Source organism: Microtus pennsylvanicus, chromosome 15, assembly GCF_037038515.1.
Source record: "Microtus pennsylvanicus isolate mMicPen1 chromosome 15, mMicPen1.hap1, whole genome shotgun sequence".
In the NCBI taxonomy this organism is placed as follows: Eukaryota; Metazoa; Chordata; class Mammalia; order Rodentia; family Cricetidae; genus Microtus; species Microtus pennsylvanicus.
This window is the reverse complement of record NC_134593.1, coordinates 52,754,808-52,776,921: the sequence shown is the minus strand read 5'-3', so window position 1 is coordinate 52,776,921 and position 22,114 is coordinate 52,754,808. Positions and strand designations below refer to the sequence as shown.

At 40.3% G+C, this 22,114-nt stretch overlaps 1 protein-coding gene across 8 annotated transcripts in view; it reads right to left on the bottom strand.

Annotated features, from left to right (window-relative positions):
• Pibf1 (progesterone immunomodulatory binding factor 1) overlaps positions 1-22,114 on the bottom strand; it is a 156,180-nt gene that overhangs the window by 49,550 nt on the left and 84,516 nt on the right. For all 8 annotated transcript variants that reach the window (XM_075949591.1, XM_075949593.1, XM_075949587.1 and 5 more), the window contains 2 exons: positions 19,319-19,409; positions 10,156-10,258 (listed from right to left, as the gene is read on the bottom strand). In XM_075949591.1, coding sequence (XP_075805706.1) covers positions 10,156-10,258; positions 19,319-19,409 — 194 coding nt within the window. The remainder of the gene's footprint in view (positions 1-10,155; positions 10,259-19,318; positions 19,410-22,114) is intronic.

The window sequence follows — 22,114 nt, the reverse complement described above, 5'->3', positions numbered from 1 at the left end:
CCTTGGAAAGGGGAAACAGAAGAGATTTTGCAGGTGGACTTGAGGCAGGAGGGTTCAGACATGGTGGGGGAGTACTGGGAAATACAACTGGAATGGGGGGGCATTTGGGGATTGATGTGGAAACCTAGCACAGTGGAAACACCCAGAAATCTACTAGGGTGACCCTAGTGAAGAGTCCTAGTAATGGGGAATATGGAGCTTGAACCAATCGTCTTTTTTTTAAAAAAATTATTTATTATACAGTGTTCTGAGTGACTGCATGCCTGCCAGAAGAGGGCACCAGATCTCATTTCAGATGGGTGTGCGCCATCATGTGGTTGCTGGGAATTGAACTCAGTGCCACTCAAAGAACAGTCACTGTTCTTAACCTCTGAGCCAGCTCTCCAGCCCCCAATCATCTTTTTTAACCAGGCAAGGCTTCCAGTGGTGGGACTGGGACACCAACCCAGCCACAAAACCTTCGATCTTCAATTTGTACTGCCTGCAAGATGTGCTGGGGTACTGGTGGAACAGAACTGTGGGAGTGGCCAGCCAATGACTGGTCCAACTTGAGGCCCACACCCTGAGAGGGAGACCATGGCTGACACTGAATGGCCAGGAATCAGAGGCTGGATAGCCCAGAGACCTAGGATAGAACCAGACATATCTGGCAAAAAAAAAAAAAAAAGGCAATGTAATGATTTCTAATGATTAATACTCAGCTATACTCATTATCAGTGCCTAATCCGACTGTCATCCAAGAGGCCTCTCTCAGCAGCTGATGGGAGCAGATGCAGAGACCCACAGCCCAATACTAAGCATAGCTCAGGGGAACTCTGTGGAAGAGGGGGAAGAAGGATTGTAGGAGCAGAAGGGTTGAGGACACCATGAGAACATGGCCCACAGAATCAACCAAGCATTCACAGTCTCTTACATAAGCATGCACAGACTTAACTGACAGTCGAGGAGCCTGCATGTCTGACCTAGGCCCTTGAATATATGTGATAGTTGTGAAGCTTGGTGTTCTTGTGGGCCTCCTTAACAGTGGGAGTGGATGGAGTGGATGACTCTTTTGCCTGCTCTTGGGACTCTTTTCCTCCTACCGGGTTCCCTTGTTCAGACTTTATATGAGGTTTGTAGCTAGCCTTATTGTTAGCTTGCTATGCTATGTTCAGCTGATGTCCCTGGGAGGCCTGCTCATTTCTGAAGGGGAACGAAGGAGTGGATCTGGGGAGAGGGGAGGCCGGGGAAGTACTGGAAGGAGTGGAGGGAGGGGAAACTGTGGTTGGGATGTGCTGTATAAGAAAAGAATAAAAAAATATGAAATGGACAGAGAATTCTCAATAAAAGACACAAATGGCTAATGTTTAAGAGACAAACTACTTTGAGATGCATACTTTCCAGAGCAGGACTGGGATTCTATCTCACTCCACAGAGGAAATAAAGTGCCAGTGGGGACGCCAGGAAAGAGGAGCACTCACACACACTGTTGGCACAGACACAATGGAACCCTGTCTGGAGTTCTCTCCAAAAAGTAAAAATAGTACTACCATATGATCCAGGAGACTACTCCTGGGCACACACCCGCAGAAGTCCATACTGCATTACAGAGATAATCTTAAAAAGCAATGAAAAAAGGAGCTTGGCTGGAGGTCATCTACACAGGTGGATAATGCTGATCCGAGAACCTAGGAGATAGGAAATGAAAACCCCAGTATCAGATTAGGAAACTTCCCTGTGAGTTGTTGGCTAAGATGGCTTCAGAGGCCCCCCAAATAAGTAGGCTATTATATTGTTCTGGGATGTCCACCAACCTAAATGGTAAGACCCTGTTGGTGAATACACAATACCTTGGTTGCAGGACATGGAAATGACCCCTGCCTTGCTGACTAGCTTTCAGACTGCCAGAAGTTACTATGTAGTCAGCTAGGGAAAAGAGCCAGCATTGTTCTTAGCCAGCTGTAGACCGTGTAAGCTACAACAGTGACTTGTAAGACAAGATCTGCCGCTAGTACACAGTGGCTAGACGGTTACAGGAGGGTGAATAACTGTGCTCTGGGTGGGTGTGGGGCCAACTGCACAGGACGGCGTCCATGCTGGTGCTGTGGACCTGATTCAAGGCCCACGGCTGGTGGCTTAGTTAGGATGACCATTGCTGTGATGACACCATGATCAAAGGACAGGGCTTATTTTGCTCACAGTTCCATGTAACAGTTCATCATCAAAATTAGTGAGAGCAGGAACTCAAGCAGTGAGGGCAGGAACCTGGAGGCAGAAGCTGATGGTTAGGCCATGGCGGGGTGCTGCTTACTGGCTTGCTCCTCAAGACTTGCATAGCCTGCTTTCTTACAGACTCCAAGACCAGCAGCCCAGGGATGGCACCACCCACACAATGGGCTGGCCCCTTCCATCAATTACTAATTAAATGCCCTACAGGCTTGCCTGATCTTATGGAGGCATGTAATTAAGGTTCCTTCCTCTCAGATGACTTTTTTTTTGTGTCAAGTTGACAGTTGGGGCGGTCACTTGCCTTTGTTAAACAGACAGGTTGATAACCCTTCACATAGATATGACTAAGACACGTTCTCAGACACATCAGGGAAATTTCTTCATGAAGCCAACAGAGCTTAATGCAGACAGCTGGTCAAGGTGCTGAGACTTTCGAGTGACTTTTTTCTTAAAATTGAAAATAGATTCTCCTCTCAGATCCCCTACTCCATCTCCCCTCAGAAAGGAGCAACTTAAACACTAAACCAGAGCTGTATCACCTGCTCCAAAGTTCAGGGTAGGTCAAGGAAGCCGGAGCAGAAGAATGTAAGAGTGAGGGTGTGTGGAAGAAGACTGTGGATGCTGTGTTCTGGGCAAAAACTCTCAGCAGCTACGCTTTCATGCCGAGCCTGCACAAGGCTGGGTAAAACAACCTTTGGTCACGTCACGGATGGAGAAGAGGCTCGGGAATCCTGCGCCTTCCCAAGGAGCTCTGGGTAATGGATGGCTAATGGGACAGGGAGTGCCTTGATCTTTAGTCACAGTCACTGGTGAGTCACCCACATCCTGATGGAAAGCTCCCCGAAAATGCCCACACAGGCAGTCATGGTTATACTTAGTGTGACACACGCTTGTGCCTGTCCATGCATGCACACACACACACACAGGCATACACACACACACACACACACACACACACGCACGCACGCACGCACACACACAAACACACACAAGATATGAAAGTAGGAAATCTCTGGCATAGAAGAGTGTCAGCAGGGATGGGAGCCGGTCAGGGGAACGAGTGTGATTCGAATGCTTTATAAACATGTACGAAACTGTCACATACTGAAAAATTCTATTTGAATCAAACCTTCAAAGATAAAAATAAAGTGAAAAATTACGTCCCCCCCAAAAAGTTGGTTTGAAAATGTTAATTCGGGACTTACAAGCTTCACAAAGGTGCAAATTGGGCTTTCAGAACTGTAAGCTAGAATTTGAGTGAGAAGAGACTAGGTTAGATTAATGGCCATTTACAGGCTGTGAAGGAGCATTAGAGGATGTGACACCACAAAAGAAATCACATAAAATCAAAAGCAGAACAAGGACGGAAAACACACAGTGCAGCATTAGCTCCACGAGGACAACTTAAAGCAGTCGACATGCCACCTGGAGTTCCCTGAAGAAATAGAGGACGGGGAAAAAGGGTAAATTTACTGACTTCACATAAAAGAAATTCAAGAGAACCCAAACACAGCAAATCTAAAGAAACCACAGCAGACCCACCACCATCAAATTGCTCAGGTCAACAACAGGGCAATCTGCAAAGCAGTTAAAAAGCTAAAAGAACCTCACACGACCTAGTGAGCCATAAAGGCCAGGAGAACATGTCCTATGGAGGGACGTAGGTCAGGAGAACACATCTGTACTGGCTGGTTTTGTGTGTCAACTTGACACAAGTTAAAAGTCATCAGAGGTAAGGAGCCTCAGTTGAGAATCTGCCTTGATGAGAGAGCCAGCTGTAAGTTTTCTCATTTAGTGATCATAGGGGAGGGTCCAGCCCATGGTGGATGGTGGTCCTTCTAGAAAGTGGACTGAGTAAGCCACGGGAAGCAAACCAGTAGCTGCAGCCTCTGTGGTCTCTGCAACAGCTCTTACCTCCAGATCCTGCCCTATTTTAGTTCCTGTCCTGACTTCCTTCAAGGATGAACAGCAATACTGAAGTGTAGGCCAAATAAACCCTTTTCTCCCCAACTTGCTTTTGTCATGGTGTTTCATTACAACATAAACCTAAGACAAATTGGTACCAGGATTAGGGTGTTGCTATGACAAATTTGACCATGTTTTTGGGAGGACTGTGGAGGGACTTTGGAACTTTGTGCTAGAAAAGTCACTGAGTGTTAACAGCTCTATGGGAACTTGAAAAATAAGAATTTTGAGAGCAGTGCAGAAGATGTAGGCCTGGCTTTTGAAATTTCTGAGGGAAGTTTAAAGATCCCACCAGGGCCATTTGTTATTCTGAATTAAGTTTTTGTGGTTCTGGTTAGCTGGGGCTGAAGATTAACTGTGATTAACAAGATGCCAGATCCCAGAACAACTAAAGCAAAATTTTGTTTGGCTGAGATACTTGATGATGGTAGGCTGGAGCTAAGAAATTAGTGGTGATTAAGAAGTGACCAGCATCATGGAGGTAAACTCTTCTGGGAAGTGTTTCCGGAGAGCACAGTGAAGCTGTGCTTCAGAGGTGGCCATTATTGTACACCTCATGCTGGCAGCATGAGGTTCAGATTGTGACAGAGCCCTGGTTCTTCCCTCTTGAAAGAGGTATTTAATTTTGATTCTTAAAGGAGCCCCACAGGCGAAAGACTTGAACTTTTAAAAGAGAGTCGATATATTTTTATAAAGACTTATTTATTTATTATGTAGACAGAGTTCTGTCTGCATGCATACCTGCAGGCCAGAAGACAGCATCATTACAGATGGTTGTTAGCCACTACATGGCTGCTGAGAATTGAACTCAGGACCTCTGGAAGAGCAGCCAATGCTCTTAACCGCTGAGCCATCTCTTCAGCCTGAGATTGGATATTTTAAAGAGACTGAAATTTTAATGTGTTTGAGATCAGGAGAACATGTCCTGGTGATGGACAAAGGTCAGGAGAACACAGTCTTGGCAGAAATCATGGAAACTGCATAAGAGATAAACATAGGGAGGCCAGCCTCACACTGGCCCACTTCCCCAGCTCCCTTCTCCTGATTTCCTGAATGGGAACAGAACTTGGGGCCTTGCATATGTTAGGAACATACATTACCTCTGAATTGTATTCCAGTCCTCTTTTCATTTCTTTACATTTTTCAGACACAGTCTTAATAGTTGCTGAGTCTGGCCTTGAAAAAACTCTCTAACCTTACAATTCTTTCCTGAGTAGTGAAACTATATGAAACTAACTTGACATTTTACCTGGGCAAAACACCTTTCCAAAACCAAAAATGAGCCCAGCAACTCCATTTCCACTGAACAGAAAAGGGGATTCAAACATTGATTGTTCCCAAACCATAAACCACAACAGCTGAACAGTAAAGAGAAACCAAGTATTGAACAATCAACCTATGGTAAATATATAAATGTACGTAAGATAGTATTATTGATAAAAGTACAAGGTATATTCTACAATGCAGATGGACCTATAAAATAGTATGTTCAGTAAAAGAAACTAGATACAAAAGGTCAGATCCTGTATGATTCCCTTTATCTGACTATGCTCAATAGGCCAATGCATAGAAGCAAGTAGAGGGCAAATGGACTGAGTGCTGTCAGAGCTGAGGGCGAAGTGGGGGGACTGGTTGCTTAGCTGGTACAGATTTTATTATATAGTGATAAAAATGTCTTAGAACTAGACAGAAGTGATTGCATCATACCCTGAATGAATATCAGATGACTCACTTTACAATGATTAATTTTATGACATGTGAGTTTCACTTGGGAATTAAAAACCAATGATGAATCATAAAACATTAAAATGATAAATTGGACTTTATCAAAATAAAAAAAATTATACATCAAGGAATAGTCACAAGAGGGTGCAAGACAACATGTAACCTGGTAAGATATTTGTAATCATTTATCTGCTGAAGATCTGCAGTCCAGAATATGCAGAGACCTCCTCCCAAATGACAACAACAAAAGATGCAACTAAACAGCACTGAAAGTGAGTTGAAACATATTCCTATGGTTGAGAGCCCCTTGTAACTCATACTGCAATTAAGTTGTCACTGTGACTGGACTGAGAGGTAGGATCTGGGTTAGAGATGTTGCTTCTGGTAGAACTTTTGCTGGGTTCTAGCCTCAGCATGGTAAAGTAAACACATGAATAACACCACCATAAAGGGGTAGGGAATTTAAGAGGTGCTGAGACCACAGAGCATTCACAACACATTGCAGTCCCTGTCCCAGGAGTGGCAGAGACAAATGAGAGAGTAAATATGGCTCCCTTCTAGCCTGTGATGCCTTTAGACACACTTCCTAGCCATGGCAATTATGAGCTACATAGACCTTTATTATATATAAATTATGCAATCTCTACTGTCCTCAATGTGGAAAGTAGACTAAGGCAGGCATTTATGGGCTATTTTGAGATAGTCTCACTATGTGTCTGTGATGTCTGATCATGGTTGTCAGCTTGATACACCTGAGAAGAGGGAACCTCAGCTGAGCAGCTCCCTCCATGAATAATCTGGCCTGCCTACAAAGCTGAGACCATTTTCTTGATTGAAAACTGATATAAAAGGCTCCAGCCTACTGTGGGAGGTAGCATCTGTAGGCAGACGGGCCTGGGCTGTAAGAGAAACGTAGTGAACTAAGCCTGGAAGCAAGCCAGCGAGTGGCTCTCCCTTTCCTTGAGATGGGGTTCCCCTAGTACCCTAGGCTGACCACTGGCTCTTAGTGATCTTTGTGCCTTTGCCTACTGAGTGCTGAGGTTATATGTGAGCCACTACAGCAGGTTCCCCTTGATTATTTTATTCCTTTAAGTTTATATCTAGGAGCGTGCAAGAAACGGTTAGTAGCAACAGTAAATTTGCAGAATTTTGTTAAATGGAATCAAACTTAAAATTTAAATAAATATATACAAAGATTAATTCTACTAAAGACAAAGGAACACACAGTCGAATGTTCACCAATACTTATTTTATATTGCCTCTGTGTGAGTTCATAAATGTGTACTGAACCTAGATGGTGTATGTGGTGGTTTGAAAGAAAATGGTACCCAAAGGGAGTGGCACCATGAGGAGGGGATGCCTCATTGGAGTAGGTGTCATCTTGTAGGAGGAAGTGTGTCACTGTGGAGGCAGGCTTTGAAATCTCATATATGTTCAGACCATGTCCAGTGAGATCAGACCACTTCCTGTTGCCTGCACTATGTCTGCCTGCATGCCACCATGTCTCACCATGATGATAATGGACTGAATCTCTGAAAATGTAAACCACCCCAATTAGATGTTTTTCCTTTACAAGAGTTGCTGTGGACATGATGTTTATTCCTAGCAACTGAAATCATAACTAAGATAGAAGTTGGTTCCAGGGACTGGGGTATTGTTTTAATAGACTTGATCATGTTTTTGTTTGAAGAAATTTGGACTCTTTTAGTATGGGTTAGGAAAGCTGGGAAATGCTTTAAGAGTTTGTAATGGGCCATACAAGTAGGATCATGGAAGACAGTGGTGCTGATTATGATTTGAATTGTGGGGGGCTGGCTCAAGAGCTTTCAGAGGAGAAGAATATTAGTATGTTACCTAGAAATTATTCTTGTGATATGTTGGTGAAGAATATGGCTGTTTTTGACCTCATCTGAAGAGTTTGCTCGAGGCTAAAGTGAAGAGTTTGGATTAATTCTGTTGGCAGAAGAAATCTCAAAACAGACTGGTATAGACTCTCCCATATAGTTTTTAGTGGTAACTCTGATAAAGATTTATAATGAAAAGGAGCAAGCTGAGCAAATGAAAATACAGAAGGTATACATTGAGACAAGGGGTACAGGGAGTAGAACAAAGCTAAATCCAGTGTTCAAGGAGAGAAACGGATTAAGAAATGGAATAATGGAATAAAGGAAATGGTGACCTCAGGGTAAGATCCCACCTACCTAAGTTTCTAATTTGTAAAAAGCAATTAAAGAAAAGCTTAGAACCAGGTATGGTGGGGTACATCTTTAATCCCAGCACTTGGAAGGCAGAGACTGGTGGATCTCTGAGTGTGAGGCCAACTTGGTCTACAGAGCAAGTTCCAGAACAGCCAGTGAAGGAAATCATTGAAAACAGAAATGGTGAAGATATAACTAGAAAGGAGGTCATGTTCAGCCCCAGCAAGCAGCAGAACGTGATAGCTTTGGTTATATGGTTCTGGCTTTAGAGTTAAAGACAGAAGAAAGAGGCTACAGAGCTTGCCTGAGACTAAGGGAAGGCGCTAAGGCCAGGCATGTGTCAGGGGTGTCCCTGAATGGAAGCCTAGAAAGGCCATTTTGCGAAGCTGTGAAGTTGAAGCCTGGATTTCCCTGGAGATCCCAATATGCTGGAGATGCCAGAGCCGTGGGATATCTGTTGAAGAAAGCTGCTAACAAAGAGTGAAACCAGTCCAAGTGAAAGAAGTGTGTTGGAGTCAAGAAAACTGAAAGGAGTTGGAGATCTGAGGAAAGCTTTGACATCAGACATGAAGATACAGAGTTTGGAGTTTGCCCAGCTGGTTTTCAATCTTGCTTTGGTCCAGTATTTCCTCACTATGCTCCCATACCTGTTTTAGAATGATAATATATATTCTGTGCCATTAGATGTTGGAAGTATGTGATCTATATTTTGATTTTAATTTTATAAGGGAATATAGTTAAGAAACTACATGAATCTCAGAAAAGACTTTGAATTTAGACTTGTAAATAAATTTGAAACTATTATAGACTCTGGGACTTTTGAAGTTGAACAAAATGCATTTTTGCATTATGATACAGCTACAAGGATTTGGGGGCCAGGGAATGGAATGTGGTGGTTTGGAAGAAAATGGCCCCCAAAGAGAGTGGCACTATTAGGAGGTGTGGTTTCGTTGGAGGAAGTGTGTCACTGTGGAGGTGGGCTTCGAGGTTTTATATATGCTTAAGCCAAGTCAATGACACAGACTTTGGCCTTTTGCCTGATTTTCAGATGTAGGACTCAGGTCCACCACCAGACATGCCAACATACTGCACTGTGGTGATGATGATAGTGATGATGATGATGGTGATGATGGTGATGGTGATGATGGTGGTGATGATGATGATGGTGATGATGATGATGATGGTAATGATGATGATGATGATGATGGTGATGATGATGATGATGATGATGATGATGATGGTGATGATGATGATGATGATGATGATGATGATGGTGGTGGTGATGATGATGATGATGATGGTGATGACAACCAATGATGTGGAAGTGTAAGACAGATTTCCTTCCCAAGTTGGTTTGGGTATGGTGCTTCATCACAGCAATAGTAACACTAACTAAACAGGGTTCCAGTGCTAAGCAAGAAACTACCTGCAGCTGATACACCCTGGCCAAAAGAAGACAGGTTTTCTCTAGTGGGGTCTCACTGGGTAGACCAACTGCACTCAGTGCAGGCTCTATGCCAGGAGTAGCTGCCAACACAAAACAAACCCAATGGTAATTTTTGTGGGCTGTTTTGACATTTTTTTTGTCTTTGTGTCTGATTCTTTTTTTTAAATTTTGCTAGACCAAAAACATAAGGTTGGATGAGTAGGGAGGTGGAGAGGATCTAGGAGGAACTGTGGGATGGAAAAACATTATTAAAATATATTGTATGAAAAGTTTTCTCAATAAAATAAAAAAAGGATTTTTTAATCAAACAGAAACATAAAAGAATCAAATTGTCTGTGAGAAACTTAATGTCAATCAAACCTGCCAAACGTGTTTTGTCAGCTGCTGGTCTCATTTACACTTCCTCATTCTGGACATCGAGTCCCTTCTCTTCTGTTTTGCCACTCTAAGTTGTTTCCGAAAAGTTTCAACATTCAGTGAATTTCAGAAATTTGAAATCATTTTGCAACCGGCTTATTTTCAGACTGCTTAGCGAACAGCTCCAGGCATTACCAGAGAGTGCACACAGGCAAGCACTCTGATTCTCCCGTGTCTTCGGATCCAGCCACTCACCTCTTGGGAAAGCTGTCTTACTTGGTCCTTTTGATGGTCCAGATCTTTTAAAATTAATGAATTTTGTTTTTCTAACTGAAGAACTCTTCTTGCCAAGTGGACGCTAGGTGAATAAAATGAAAAGTATTCAGGCATATAAAAGTAGAATAAAAGCTACCTACACTCAATAGATAACTGTGTGCTAGAAAACCCACGCATCATTTCCTAATAACATATATAGTAACAGAGAAAACGACAATACAAAGTTATAAAAAACACTGGAAGAGCAATACTTCACCATCTCTGAAAGTAACAACCCTAATTTCTGCACGATAATTGTAATATACCGATTACAGTAATCTTGGTTTATTACATTATGCTACTAGCTTGACCGAAAAAGCTATCATTTTTAACAAGTTTCCCAGTCACAAATCTGCCAGGAAATTAGTTGAATATTATGCGCAATAAATTTACATTTGGGTGTTTACACAGACCAATATTATGAATTTTATAAAAAAATATAATCAAACGGGTTTCCTATTGTAAAGGGAGGTGAAAGAGTTGTGCAAAATATGAAGAATAACTACAGTACAGGCTACACTAAAAGAACTTCCCTTCCTTCCAATGATTTGTATTACCACAATACACACCCCCTCTCTTGACAGGGTCTTAATCTGTAGCCTAGGCCAGCCTCAATTCATGATCCCCTTACATTAATTAGTCCAAGTCTTGGGATTATAGGCATATGCCATTATGCTCTAAAGACCAACACAATCCAATTTAAAGAAACTATTCTTAAGGAAAAACGCTTCATCTATTTAAATAATTCTAATGACTCAATGAAAACAATAGTTTTTTAAAGTACTAGTAACGCTGAAAACCATGTTCTTAAGAACTACTCTGCATTTTCACAGTCTATATTAGTTTAGTTATCAATTTAACCTATAAACGTAGAGTTCATGGAATCCAAATGGACAGAACGTTTCACAATGATAAGATGGGTCTCTTTCTTTTGTTTTCTAAATTTCTAACAAATAACACCAGAGAAAAGAATGAGCCCTATTGTGTTGTATGATCTTTTTTTTTTTTTTGGCTTTTTTGGGGGCCACCACCCAGCTCCCAAATACATCACACAGAGGCTTATTAGTACTTAGAAATGCCCGGCCTTTGCTTGGTTTGTTTCTCGTCAGCTTTTCTTAACTTAAATTATCCCATCTCTCTTTGGCCTCGGGCTTTGATCTTTCTCTATTCCTGTATACCTTTCCTCTTCTTACTCTGTGTGGCTATGAGGCTGGGAGGCTGGCTTCTGACGTCCTCCTTCCCTTATTCTCTTGTTGCTCTTCTTCCTCATTTTTTCTTCTGTTTATACTCTCTGCCTGCCGGTCCCACCTATCCTTGCTCCTCACTATTGGCCGTTCAGCTCTTTATTAGACCATCAGGTGTTTTCGACAGGAAAAGAATCACAGCTTCATGGAGTTAAACAAAAGCAGCATAAACAAAAGCAACACACCTTTACATTATTAAACAAACGTTCCAATAAATAAACAAAAGTAACACACCTTAATATTCCCAATACTATTGTACATATATTTCTCAACCAAAGACAAAGGAGTTCACATCAGACTCTGCTAAATATCACCCAACATATGTATGTTTAAGAACTGCCCACCCAAGTAAAAAATACAAGTTCCAATTCATGTTTATACAGAGATCGCAGCAGTATGTCTACATCTTATCATCTTTGATCTGGCACACATTTGCCAATCAGCTGAAGTCAAAGATGAAAATGCAGCAGTCTTAATTTTCTGAGAATCATTCTCTAAAAACCTATTCTGCAACGAACACAGCAGACAGCAATGTGAAATGTGGCTGGAGCTGCGCAAGCGCCACTATAGCAGCATCTGCGACCATTGCCGTTGAAGAAGCTCCTTATGGAGTTTGACGGCCATCTGGACAAAAACTGCTCTTGCCTGGACTGTTGCATAAACTGGACACAGAGAACCCAGAGAGAGAGAGAGGACTGCTAAACTTGCCTAAAGGTGAGATGGTCTTTCGGGGTTCCTAATTCCTAAAAGAGTCTGTGAGACATTCTGCAGGACACAGCAGATAGTGACTAAACTGTCTTTAAAATTTCCTACTTCACGGAAAAGTCTGCTGGATACTATGGGCCTGTAGGCTGAAGATGGATGCCCCAATGATACAAAAAACTTTGGGTGACTGTCCAGGCAGCGAGATGTCTCTGTCATTTCTGGAGTTTTGGAAGTTGCTTACTTCTCATTTACATAGGTAATATTATATCCTTCTGGAGTCTTTGATGGAGTTAAAAAATGGTTAGTTATAGTTATAGTTTTCCTTAATTATGATAAAAGATAAAATAGATATAAATATTGCAATTGTAATTCTTGCTTGATAACTGTTTTGTTATATGTAATTTTACTATGTTAAAGTAAAAGCCTTTCTTTTGTGTTTAAACAGAAAAAGGGGAAATGATGTAGAAAGGTCATCTGTCTGTGTGTTACTTTCATTGGTTAATAAAGAAACTGCCCTGGCCTTTTGATAGGCTAGCCCTGAGGTGGGTGGAGGAGACCGAACAGAGTTCTGGGAGGAAGAAGGCAGAGTCAGGCAGACCCTTCCAGAGATGGACGCTGGCTAGACTCATGCCAGTAAGCCATGACCTCGTGGTGGCATACAGATTATTAGATATAGGTTAGATATGGGTTAATCAATATGTGAGAGTTAGCCAATAAGAGGCTAAAACTAATGGGCCACACAGTGTTTAAATAAATACAGTTTCTGTGATTATTTAGGGTGTAAGCTAGCTGGGATCTGGGCGGGAATGCAGCCCACTGCTCTTTCTACATAAATATTTTTTAAAAAGAGTTAATAAGAAGCCTGAGCTAATGGCCCAATCAGTTTATAACTTATAAAAACATCTGTGTGATTTTCTTTGGGGCTAATTGGCTGTGGGACCTGGTGGGAGGCCGGAAACCAGGCAGGACAGATACCCCATCAACATGCAAAGGTCACCCTTAAAAAATATTCTGAAGATGATGGTGACCTGGCGATGTCAAGTGCAGTACATTACACTGTTCATTGCTTTGGGTAATTGTTCTTAGCATAATGCTCTTATGCAGATATGGTGACAAAATGAAAAATAGCATATGGCATAAATACTGAATCAAGAAATTCCATGTCAGTATTTAGTGTTAACACAGGGACAGTATCCTAGTAGGAATGACCCTGGGTTTTAATTAAGGCGTTTGGAGATAGAAAAATAACTCAAAACAGAAGCAAGGCCCTACAGCGTGGGTATGACATGCCTGAGAACTGAAGCTGTAGTTCCAGGGATCCCACCCCTTGTGACCACCACAGGCACTGGGCACTCATACACAGCATACACATACGTGCAGGCAAAACTCTCACATGCATCCAGTAAAATAATACATTTTTTTAAAAAAATTCCATACTAGGTAGTAAATTTTACAGATTAAAAATGTTCTAAACATGTCTCCCAGCATCCAGATAAGCCCAATCAAAGAGGTACACACCAAGACAACAGTGCTTGGGTGTCGCCCACATGGTACAGAAACATGAGCAGTACATGCAACCAGAAAATCCTGTCTGCTGTTTCCAAATAGTTGCTACTCAAACAAAAACATTACTTCAGATTTTCAAGTTTTATCATGTCAAGGTGCTAATTTTATTTTAATCTACTTCAAGTATCTAAGCCCTTTTTGGCTTTCCACAGTTGTGTACCAGAAAGAGTTTGAAGAAATTTTAGCAATTTATTTATGCATATATGAAACTTCAAAGTGTGAGTACCTTATTGTATACTTAAATGCTGATCAGAAATTTTAGGGTCAGGGGGCTGAAGAGATGGCTCAGAGGTTAAGAGTATTGCCTGCTCTTCCAAAGGTCCTGAGTTCAATTCCCAGCAACCACATGGTGGCTCACAACCATCTGTACTGGGGTCTGGTGCTCTCTTCTGGCCTGCAGGCATACACACAGAATACTGTATACATAATAAATGAATAAATAAAAACAAACAAACAAAAAACCAAAACCAAAAGGTATGGTGGTGTATGCCTTTAAAAAAATAAAAATAAAAAAAAATAAAATAAAAAGAAATTTTAGGAGCTGGGCAATGGTGGCGCACGCCTTTAATCCCAGCACTCGGGAGGCAGAGGTAGGTGGATCTCTGTGAGTTCGAGACCAGCCTGGTCTACAGAGCTAGTTCCAGGACAGGCTCCAAAGCCACAGAGAAACCCTGTCTCGAAAAACCAAAAAAAAAAAAAAAAAAAGAAATTTTAGGGTCAGCTGGACAGTGGTGGCACATGCCTTTAATCCTAGGACTTGGGATGCAGACGCAGACGGATCTCTGTGAATTTGAGGCTAGCCTGGTCTACAGGAGCTAGTTTCAGGACAGGCACCAAAGCTACAGAGAAACCTTGTCTCAAAAAACAAACGAAAGAAAGAAAGAAAGAAAGAAAGAAAGAAAGAAAGAAAGAAAGAAAGAAAGAAAGGAAGGAAGGAAGGAAGGAAGGAAGGAAGAAAGAAAGAAAGAAATTTTAGGGTTATATTTCAAATGAGAAACACAAAGCTACTGCCACTTCTGCACAGGGACCTGGCAATAGAGTGAGCGCCTGCAGAAACGGTTCACAGCAAAGACACCAAGGACTTTCTTTCTCATGTACTTAAAAATGCTTCATTAAAAATTTAAGCAAAAAAATTAATTGAATTATTTTAATTGGTATCTAGGGAGAAATTCTGGAACCCTAGCTTTTCTTGCTGTGCTAACTTAAGAATGTGCTAACTGATACAACCCCCTAGTGTTTACTGGACACTTACTCTATGCTAAACACTGTGAAGTGATTTTCATAAACATTTTCTCAGTTTAATGTTTAAAATATTCTTTTGAAAGCAAGAGGCTTAATTCTTTTTCATGAGATTTAACATTTTTATTGACAATAACATGGCTCAAAAACAAAAACTCTAAAAAAAGCCCCACAGATTTAGGCAGCTATTGAAAATGATTTTGAGCGAGGCATGGTGGCACACACCTTTAACCCTATCACTTGGGAGGCAGAGGCAGGTGTATCTCCGTGAGTTTGAGGACAGCCTGGTCTACAAAGAGAGTTTTAGGACATGGGGGATGTTACAAAAAGAAACCCTGCCTCAAAAACCCAAGGGGGGAAAAAAGAAAACGATTTTCAATGTTAGTTTTAAGGTTAGCATACAATGTAACACATTTCATCATGACGTCACACACATGCCGCTATGCCTTATTTTCACGTCCATATCTCCTTTCCCAAGCCCTCTTCCCATTCCAACTCTTCATTATTCATTCCCCAGTTACTGTATTTTGAAGAATAGTCATTGATAGAAAAATATTCATGGTGGAATAGCAGGTTAAAAACCAAACTACTAAAAATGTATAATGTACAAAAATTATAAGAAAATTAATGTTTATATAAATTTCTGATTGGTTATTTTGAATAATGGGATTATCAGCAATTTAACCAATATTAAAAATTAAATAAATATTTATAATCAATTAAATGTTAGCATAAAATATTCATTATTGGCTGTTAAATATACAAAATTTTAAATCAAATTAAGTATGAAGGAGATACATTATTACAGCAGTTGAGAAATAAGTTCTTTTGAATTTTTAATACACTTTTGCATAAACTGATAGATAATGACAACTTTATTATGCAAGCACTCCATTTACTGCTATGAGTCATTTTATATAACTCAGTTTAAATTTGCATTGCTTTACTTTCCAATGCCTAGGACTCATAAGTATAGACTCTCTAAAGACTGCATTGCTCATCTTAAATAAATTTCAAGAAGGTACAAGGCAATTGCTTTCTATATAAACAGCTCTTAAGAGACCAAATGTTCACTACATAATCTTCAAAAGTACATCAAATCCTATACTTTTGGATTAGATATCAATACTCAAATTGTGCACATAGTAGGCACTCAATAAAAGTTGTTGAATGAATGGGTGTAGGGATGCATACATGTCCTCTTTGGATGTCTAGACTTACACTCTCTCTCTTCCCTCAGTTTAGATGACCTGAGAAGCACTTCCTCAAAATAGCCCTCTGGCTCACCATGAGAAGAATGCCTGGCACCAGCTGGCAGGGGTATTAATAGCACACCCATTAGGCACTTGTTCAGGGCTCACAGATAGCTCAGCGATAGAATCTTCAGAAATATTTGGACAGTTAAGATCATCTGGACTATGAATCACTTGTGGCTCTTTAAATCTTTGGGGATTAAAAACCAAATCAAATGAAACCAAAAAATCCTATCTTATGATTTTAGAAACTTCTTTAAAAAATGAGAGGCAACAACAACAACAATGTTCTGGGCTATTGAAGCACACAGCAGGGAACTTCTCTTTCCCTATAGAGACTGTCTATAGGATTCAGATGCTAAAATAAGAGCTCCGCATTCTTCCATAAGAATTCAATTTTGATTATTCTACCAAACATTTTATACTGATAGAGAAGTCTCTTACTCATGAGTTAGTAATTACCCACATTTCTATTCTTTTCTAGGGAACAATGAACTAAAAAAAAAACAGATATATTTATAAATTGCAAAAATATCCTAAGTCGGGGGCTGGAGAGATGGCTCAGTGGTTAAGAGCACTGCCTGCTTTTCCAAAGGTCCTGAGTTCAATTCCCAGCAACCACATGGTGGCTCACAACCATCTGTAATGAGGTCTGATGTCTTCTTCTGGCCTGCAGACATACACGCAGACAGAATATTGTATACATAATAAATAAATAAATATTTAAAAAAATATCCTAAGTCAGTCATATCAGCCTTTGGGAGCACCAGGAAGGGATAGGATTGGCAACCAAGTTTTTTTTCAAATAATATGTAACTTAAAAGCACCTGAACCTCTACTAAACAGAATTAATCATTCTAGCTACAAATTGATACTTTATTCATCTATTTGTGATCTATATTTTTCAACTATTCAATCAGTAAACAACTAAGTTCTTAAGCATTTTCTAACTTCCTTTAATGATAGTCATAATGATGAAATTTTCTCTTTATGCTGCTCCTGCGTCACTTTGGAGAGGCGGCTCAGTGGTTAAGAGTGTCTACTATGCTGTAAAGACCCATGTTCTTTCCCAGGCCCCATGATGGGTAGCCGACAACCACTGTAACTGCAGCTCAGCTCTGACGCTCTTTCAGATGTACACATGAACAGGCACACACAGATCTGATGTCCTCTTTCCTACTCTCCAGGGACCTGAGCTCACATGTGCAAAAGACACTTGCATAAAAAAACATGTGTGCACACACATACACTTAAGAAATAAAAATCTAAGCCAGGCAGTGGTGGTGCACACTTTTAATCCCAGCACTTAGGAAGCAAGACAAGCAAATCTCTGAGTTCAAGCCCAGCCAGGTCTACAGAGTTAGTTAGGATAGCCAGTGTTACACAGAGAACCCCTGTCATGAAAAAGAAAAACAAAACAAAAGAAAGAAAACAAACAACACCTATTTTTTGAAATTCAAAACGCCTTCAAAGGTATCACAAGATAGATTTTCTTATTTTCTGTATTTCTGAATTTCTAACTTAGCCCCATAAAACAATTAGACAAACAATTAGACTATCAGTTTTGAAACCTTAAACATTCAGATAAAGAATGTTTTCAAACTAGGTATTCTGCACCGAGCTAGGGAAAGTCAGAGAATAAGATGTGGTTGCTGACCATGAAGAACTTCTGTCGAGGTGAGAAAATTACAAGAAATGATGGCTGAAAAGAACAAAACATGTTACTGTGGTGTAGAGAGAACAGATGTTTACAAGTGGAGATGCAGTATTACTGTCATTGTGAGTAGAGAGGCAAATAAGGTTGCTGATACAGGGCCACATTATGGAGGGGTTTGCAAATCTGGCAGACGTGTTCAGATTGGAGGTGGTAAAGTGGGGCTGTTGGATGTTTCTGTACAGCAGGATGCACTCAGGGAGGAAGAGCTAGCAGCACTGACCAGCGCAGGTGTCTGCTGTGCAGTGGAGACAGCTTTCAAGCAGAACTGCGCCGTGTGCCTAGCACATCCTCCATCACTTCTTTTGGTCTCCATGGAGCCTTAGCTGCAAATACTCTTCTTTTCTTTTTCTATCTCCTTCCACCTCCCTTCCTCTCCCCCTTACCTGCCTTTCCACCTCCTTCTCTTCTTTTTCTATCTATGTAGACCACAGACTAGCCTAGAATTGACTACATGGCTCAGGGAGAACTCAGTTCTCAAGTTTTAAGACCACCCTGCCTGATGGTGGGGATTAGGAATGCATCATGTCTTGTGGCTATCCTTGTGTGGTTTATTTTTTATATGAATTGGGATCTAGAAACATCTAGGAGACAACAAACGCCTTACAGACATCTCAGCATATCTGTAGGAGATTATCTAGATGAGATGAGCCTGCCCAAAATGTGGGTGTCACTGTTTCAGGAGTAGGTGTCTGAAAATGAATAGAAGAGGAATGGAGCCATCAATAGCAATCATCACACTCTGCTCCCTTCCTGTGATCACAAGGTCACCAGCCACCTCAAGCTCCTCTTGCCACAACTTCTTCATGACGGACTGCGCACCCTCAAAGCGTGAGCCAAAATAAACCTCCTGCCTTAAGGAGCCTCTTTCAGCTGCTCTGTCACAGCAACAAGTAACTACACTCTGTAAATTTAAGTGCAATACATATGCTTTCTCCATATTTCCCCCTTGAATATATTTGCTATATATTGTTATAAATAGCACATACTATACATATTAAAATATATATAAAGGAATATAGGCAGATGAATAACAAACAAGGGATATAGGAATTGAAGGTGCATAGTTAATTAGTTCCAACCTGAAAGTTACTGCTACAAAGCATTTATATTTACCTGAAATTAGTGTGAAAATAAAATGGCCTTTAAAAAGTTACTGCATCTACCACCATGAAAGTTCTAATGTTCACATCTACTAGTCATTAAATTCACTTAAATATAGATGAAGCTCATGGTTATTACCATGTTCTACTTTGTGAGCAATTTAATATTTATGAATATTAAGAACAGATAACTTTATCATTCAACTCAGTACATTATCAAAATGTACTATGCAATTACACTTAGCTTGAGTAGATAAGATAAATCTATATTGATTTTACCTTTGCTTTAGTCGTCTTTTAGCTGTTGTGGGAACATTAGCACCATAGCCATAGGAATAAAGAATCCTCTCAGCCTCATCTTCATTTTCAACTGAAAGATATTAAAATACGTGCTGTGAAATAGTGTTTCTCCTTAAAAAGCATAGCTAATGTGAAAATAAAAAATTATGATAACAAATTAAGAATCCCAAGAACATTCGAAAGGGCTAATGCATAATTTGAGAGAGGTGAAGCATATTAAAGTGTATCCTTGCTTGGAGTTGCTGATTATTTTGAGAAGATATTAAAGGATCACATCTCCTGAGAGGCTATGTTTCCTATAGAGCATAGCAAGTCAGGTTTGTCATTCTGAAGGGTCCAAGGGCTTCCTAACATTAAGTATAGATTATAATTCAACAAAATTATAGATTTGATTTAATAAAGGCTAATTTTGTTTTGCTTTGGAGACAAATTCTCATTTAGTCTAGGCTTCCCTTGAACTTGCTAAGTCAAAGATGGCCCTGAGGCTTGATCCTCCTGCCTTCACTTCCTGAGAACTGGGATCACAGAAATATACAACCATGCTGTGTTTCCATGGTGCCAAGGACTGAATCCCAAGCTTCTTAAATGCTAGGCAGAAAATCTCCCCTCAGAGCTGATCTCTTGCCCATGAAAGACATGCTGGGCATTCATTTGTAACTGCAGAACGATTTCAAGGAAATAATTTAAAAAATATTGCAACTGTCATAAAACTACATATAATGGATCTGAACTAATGAATTAGCTTCTTAATGCATGAATGTTTAAATGCAATGCCATTTTTTTTTACTGGTGTGTGTGTGTGTGTGTGTGCATTTGTGTACTCTTTAATATTAACAGGCAAAACTAACATTCAGATTTAGAACAAAGCCAAATATATATTGTGAGTGAAGCTTGACTGTGCGTGAGTATCAGTGTATTATGTACATAACTCTGAGAAGTACTTGTGTGGCAGAGTTTTAAAAAAATTACAGTTGTTTTCCTTTAATTTTGTTAGTACTTCTCATCGTAAGCCAGGCAAAGACTTTAGAGGCAGGATTATAGTTAGGAGGGCACAGGAAAGAGATGCTATCCCACTGCCATGTCTCAGCAATCCCTATGACAGAGTCTAGATCATCTCTAACACAACACTCAAATAGAGCTATCACTGGATACATATTTGATTCCTGTCTGTCTTAAATGGCTCTAAATTCAGAGCAGAGAGAGGTAAAGCTAGTTAGCATAGTTAGATATTGATACAAGTGCTAAATCTGAGTTTAATGCTTAATGGTTAACACCTCATGCAGTAACTACTCTAGGATTCGATTAGAAAAACAGAGGCCCATACAACATGGGAAGTGATGCTAGAGAGACTGAATGTCAGTATGCCATAGGAGCAGAGCAGAGCGCAAAGCAACTTACATGAGTGCCAGCCACTATTTCTTCTCCTAGAAGTCATTAGCAAGACGTGGAAATTGATATTCAAGAGAAGGCACAGCCGAGAATTATATTTGCAGAGGCATAATCTTGTGGAGTATACAGTGTTAGTAAATGTGACAAATATGGCTAGATTTAACCTGGAAAGTGTTGGTAAAAGGAGGCTTAGCTCTAATAGTGATTGGAACGAAAATCTTTATAGGCTAAGGATTTTGTTCCATGGTAAATAAACTCAGGTCTGTGGCTTGGGAACTCATTTATTAATCATCTTTTCTGAATGATTTTGATGATGCCTTCCCTATCTCTCCATAGCAATTGCTTTTGGGCCCTATCCTCAAGATCTGATCCTACTTCAAGTGGGGCTGATTCTTTCCTTTTCTGCAGAAGGTTCACAGCTTCAGGTATTCCACAGAGGTCTCGATTCAAGTTGACACTGGTATGCTGAGGCACACTGGCCTTAGGATGGCCAAGGTTAAGTACCATTATTGGACAATTTCTTTTCTCCTACTGACTGTTCTGTTGCTTTTGTTGATGAGCAAGCACAAGTGCACATGGATCTGTTTCACTGTTGTGTCTGTCTTTATATTACTGCTGTAATATAGCTAGACACTGTACCTTTACAAACAATATTAAAGTCAGAGAAAGCCATTCTTGTAATTTTGCCCCTTTGGTTCTTCTTTTACAATCTTTGGATTTCCATAAACAGAAATATAGAAAGAGCATGTAGGAATTGGGATCAAGACAAAGTCAGATCAAATGGACAGAATTCATGATAAAGTTCTTGGCAGTTAGGGAGAGATTCCTTATTTCTCTTAGTATTTTGTCTTTTTAGTGTTGGTAAGCTGACTCCTAAGAATTTATTTTTTTTGACATTACTAAAGAAAATTCTTATTATTATTATTAGTTTGGTTTTTCGAATCAGGGTTTCTCTGTGTAACAGCCCTGGCTGTCCTGGAACTTACTCTGTAGGTTGACATCTAACTCACTGAGACCTGTTTGCCTTCTGGCTGCTGAATGCTGGGATTAAAGGCATGCACCACAACCACCCAGCTAAGGAAATTAATTTTATATTATTTTTTCAGTTCAGGGTTTAAATTTGTATGTGTATCTGTGTGTATACTTTATATTTTGGTACATTTATTTAGGTTTAGTAGTCATTTCATTTGAAAATGAAAAGGCCATCTTTTGCTTTCTGGTCTCCTTCCTCGCACCTTCCACCCACGCCTCAGAATCTTAAACTTGGAGTCTGCCTGCTCCATCTTCCTGACCAGTGTATGCAGTGCTGCACTTGACTCTGTCCAAGAACCTATGTCCGAGTTACACCCCAGCTCTCATCTTCACAAGACTGTGCCTTCCTTCTGG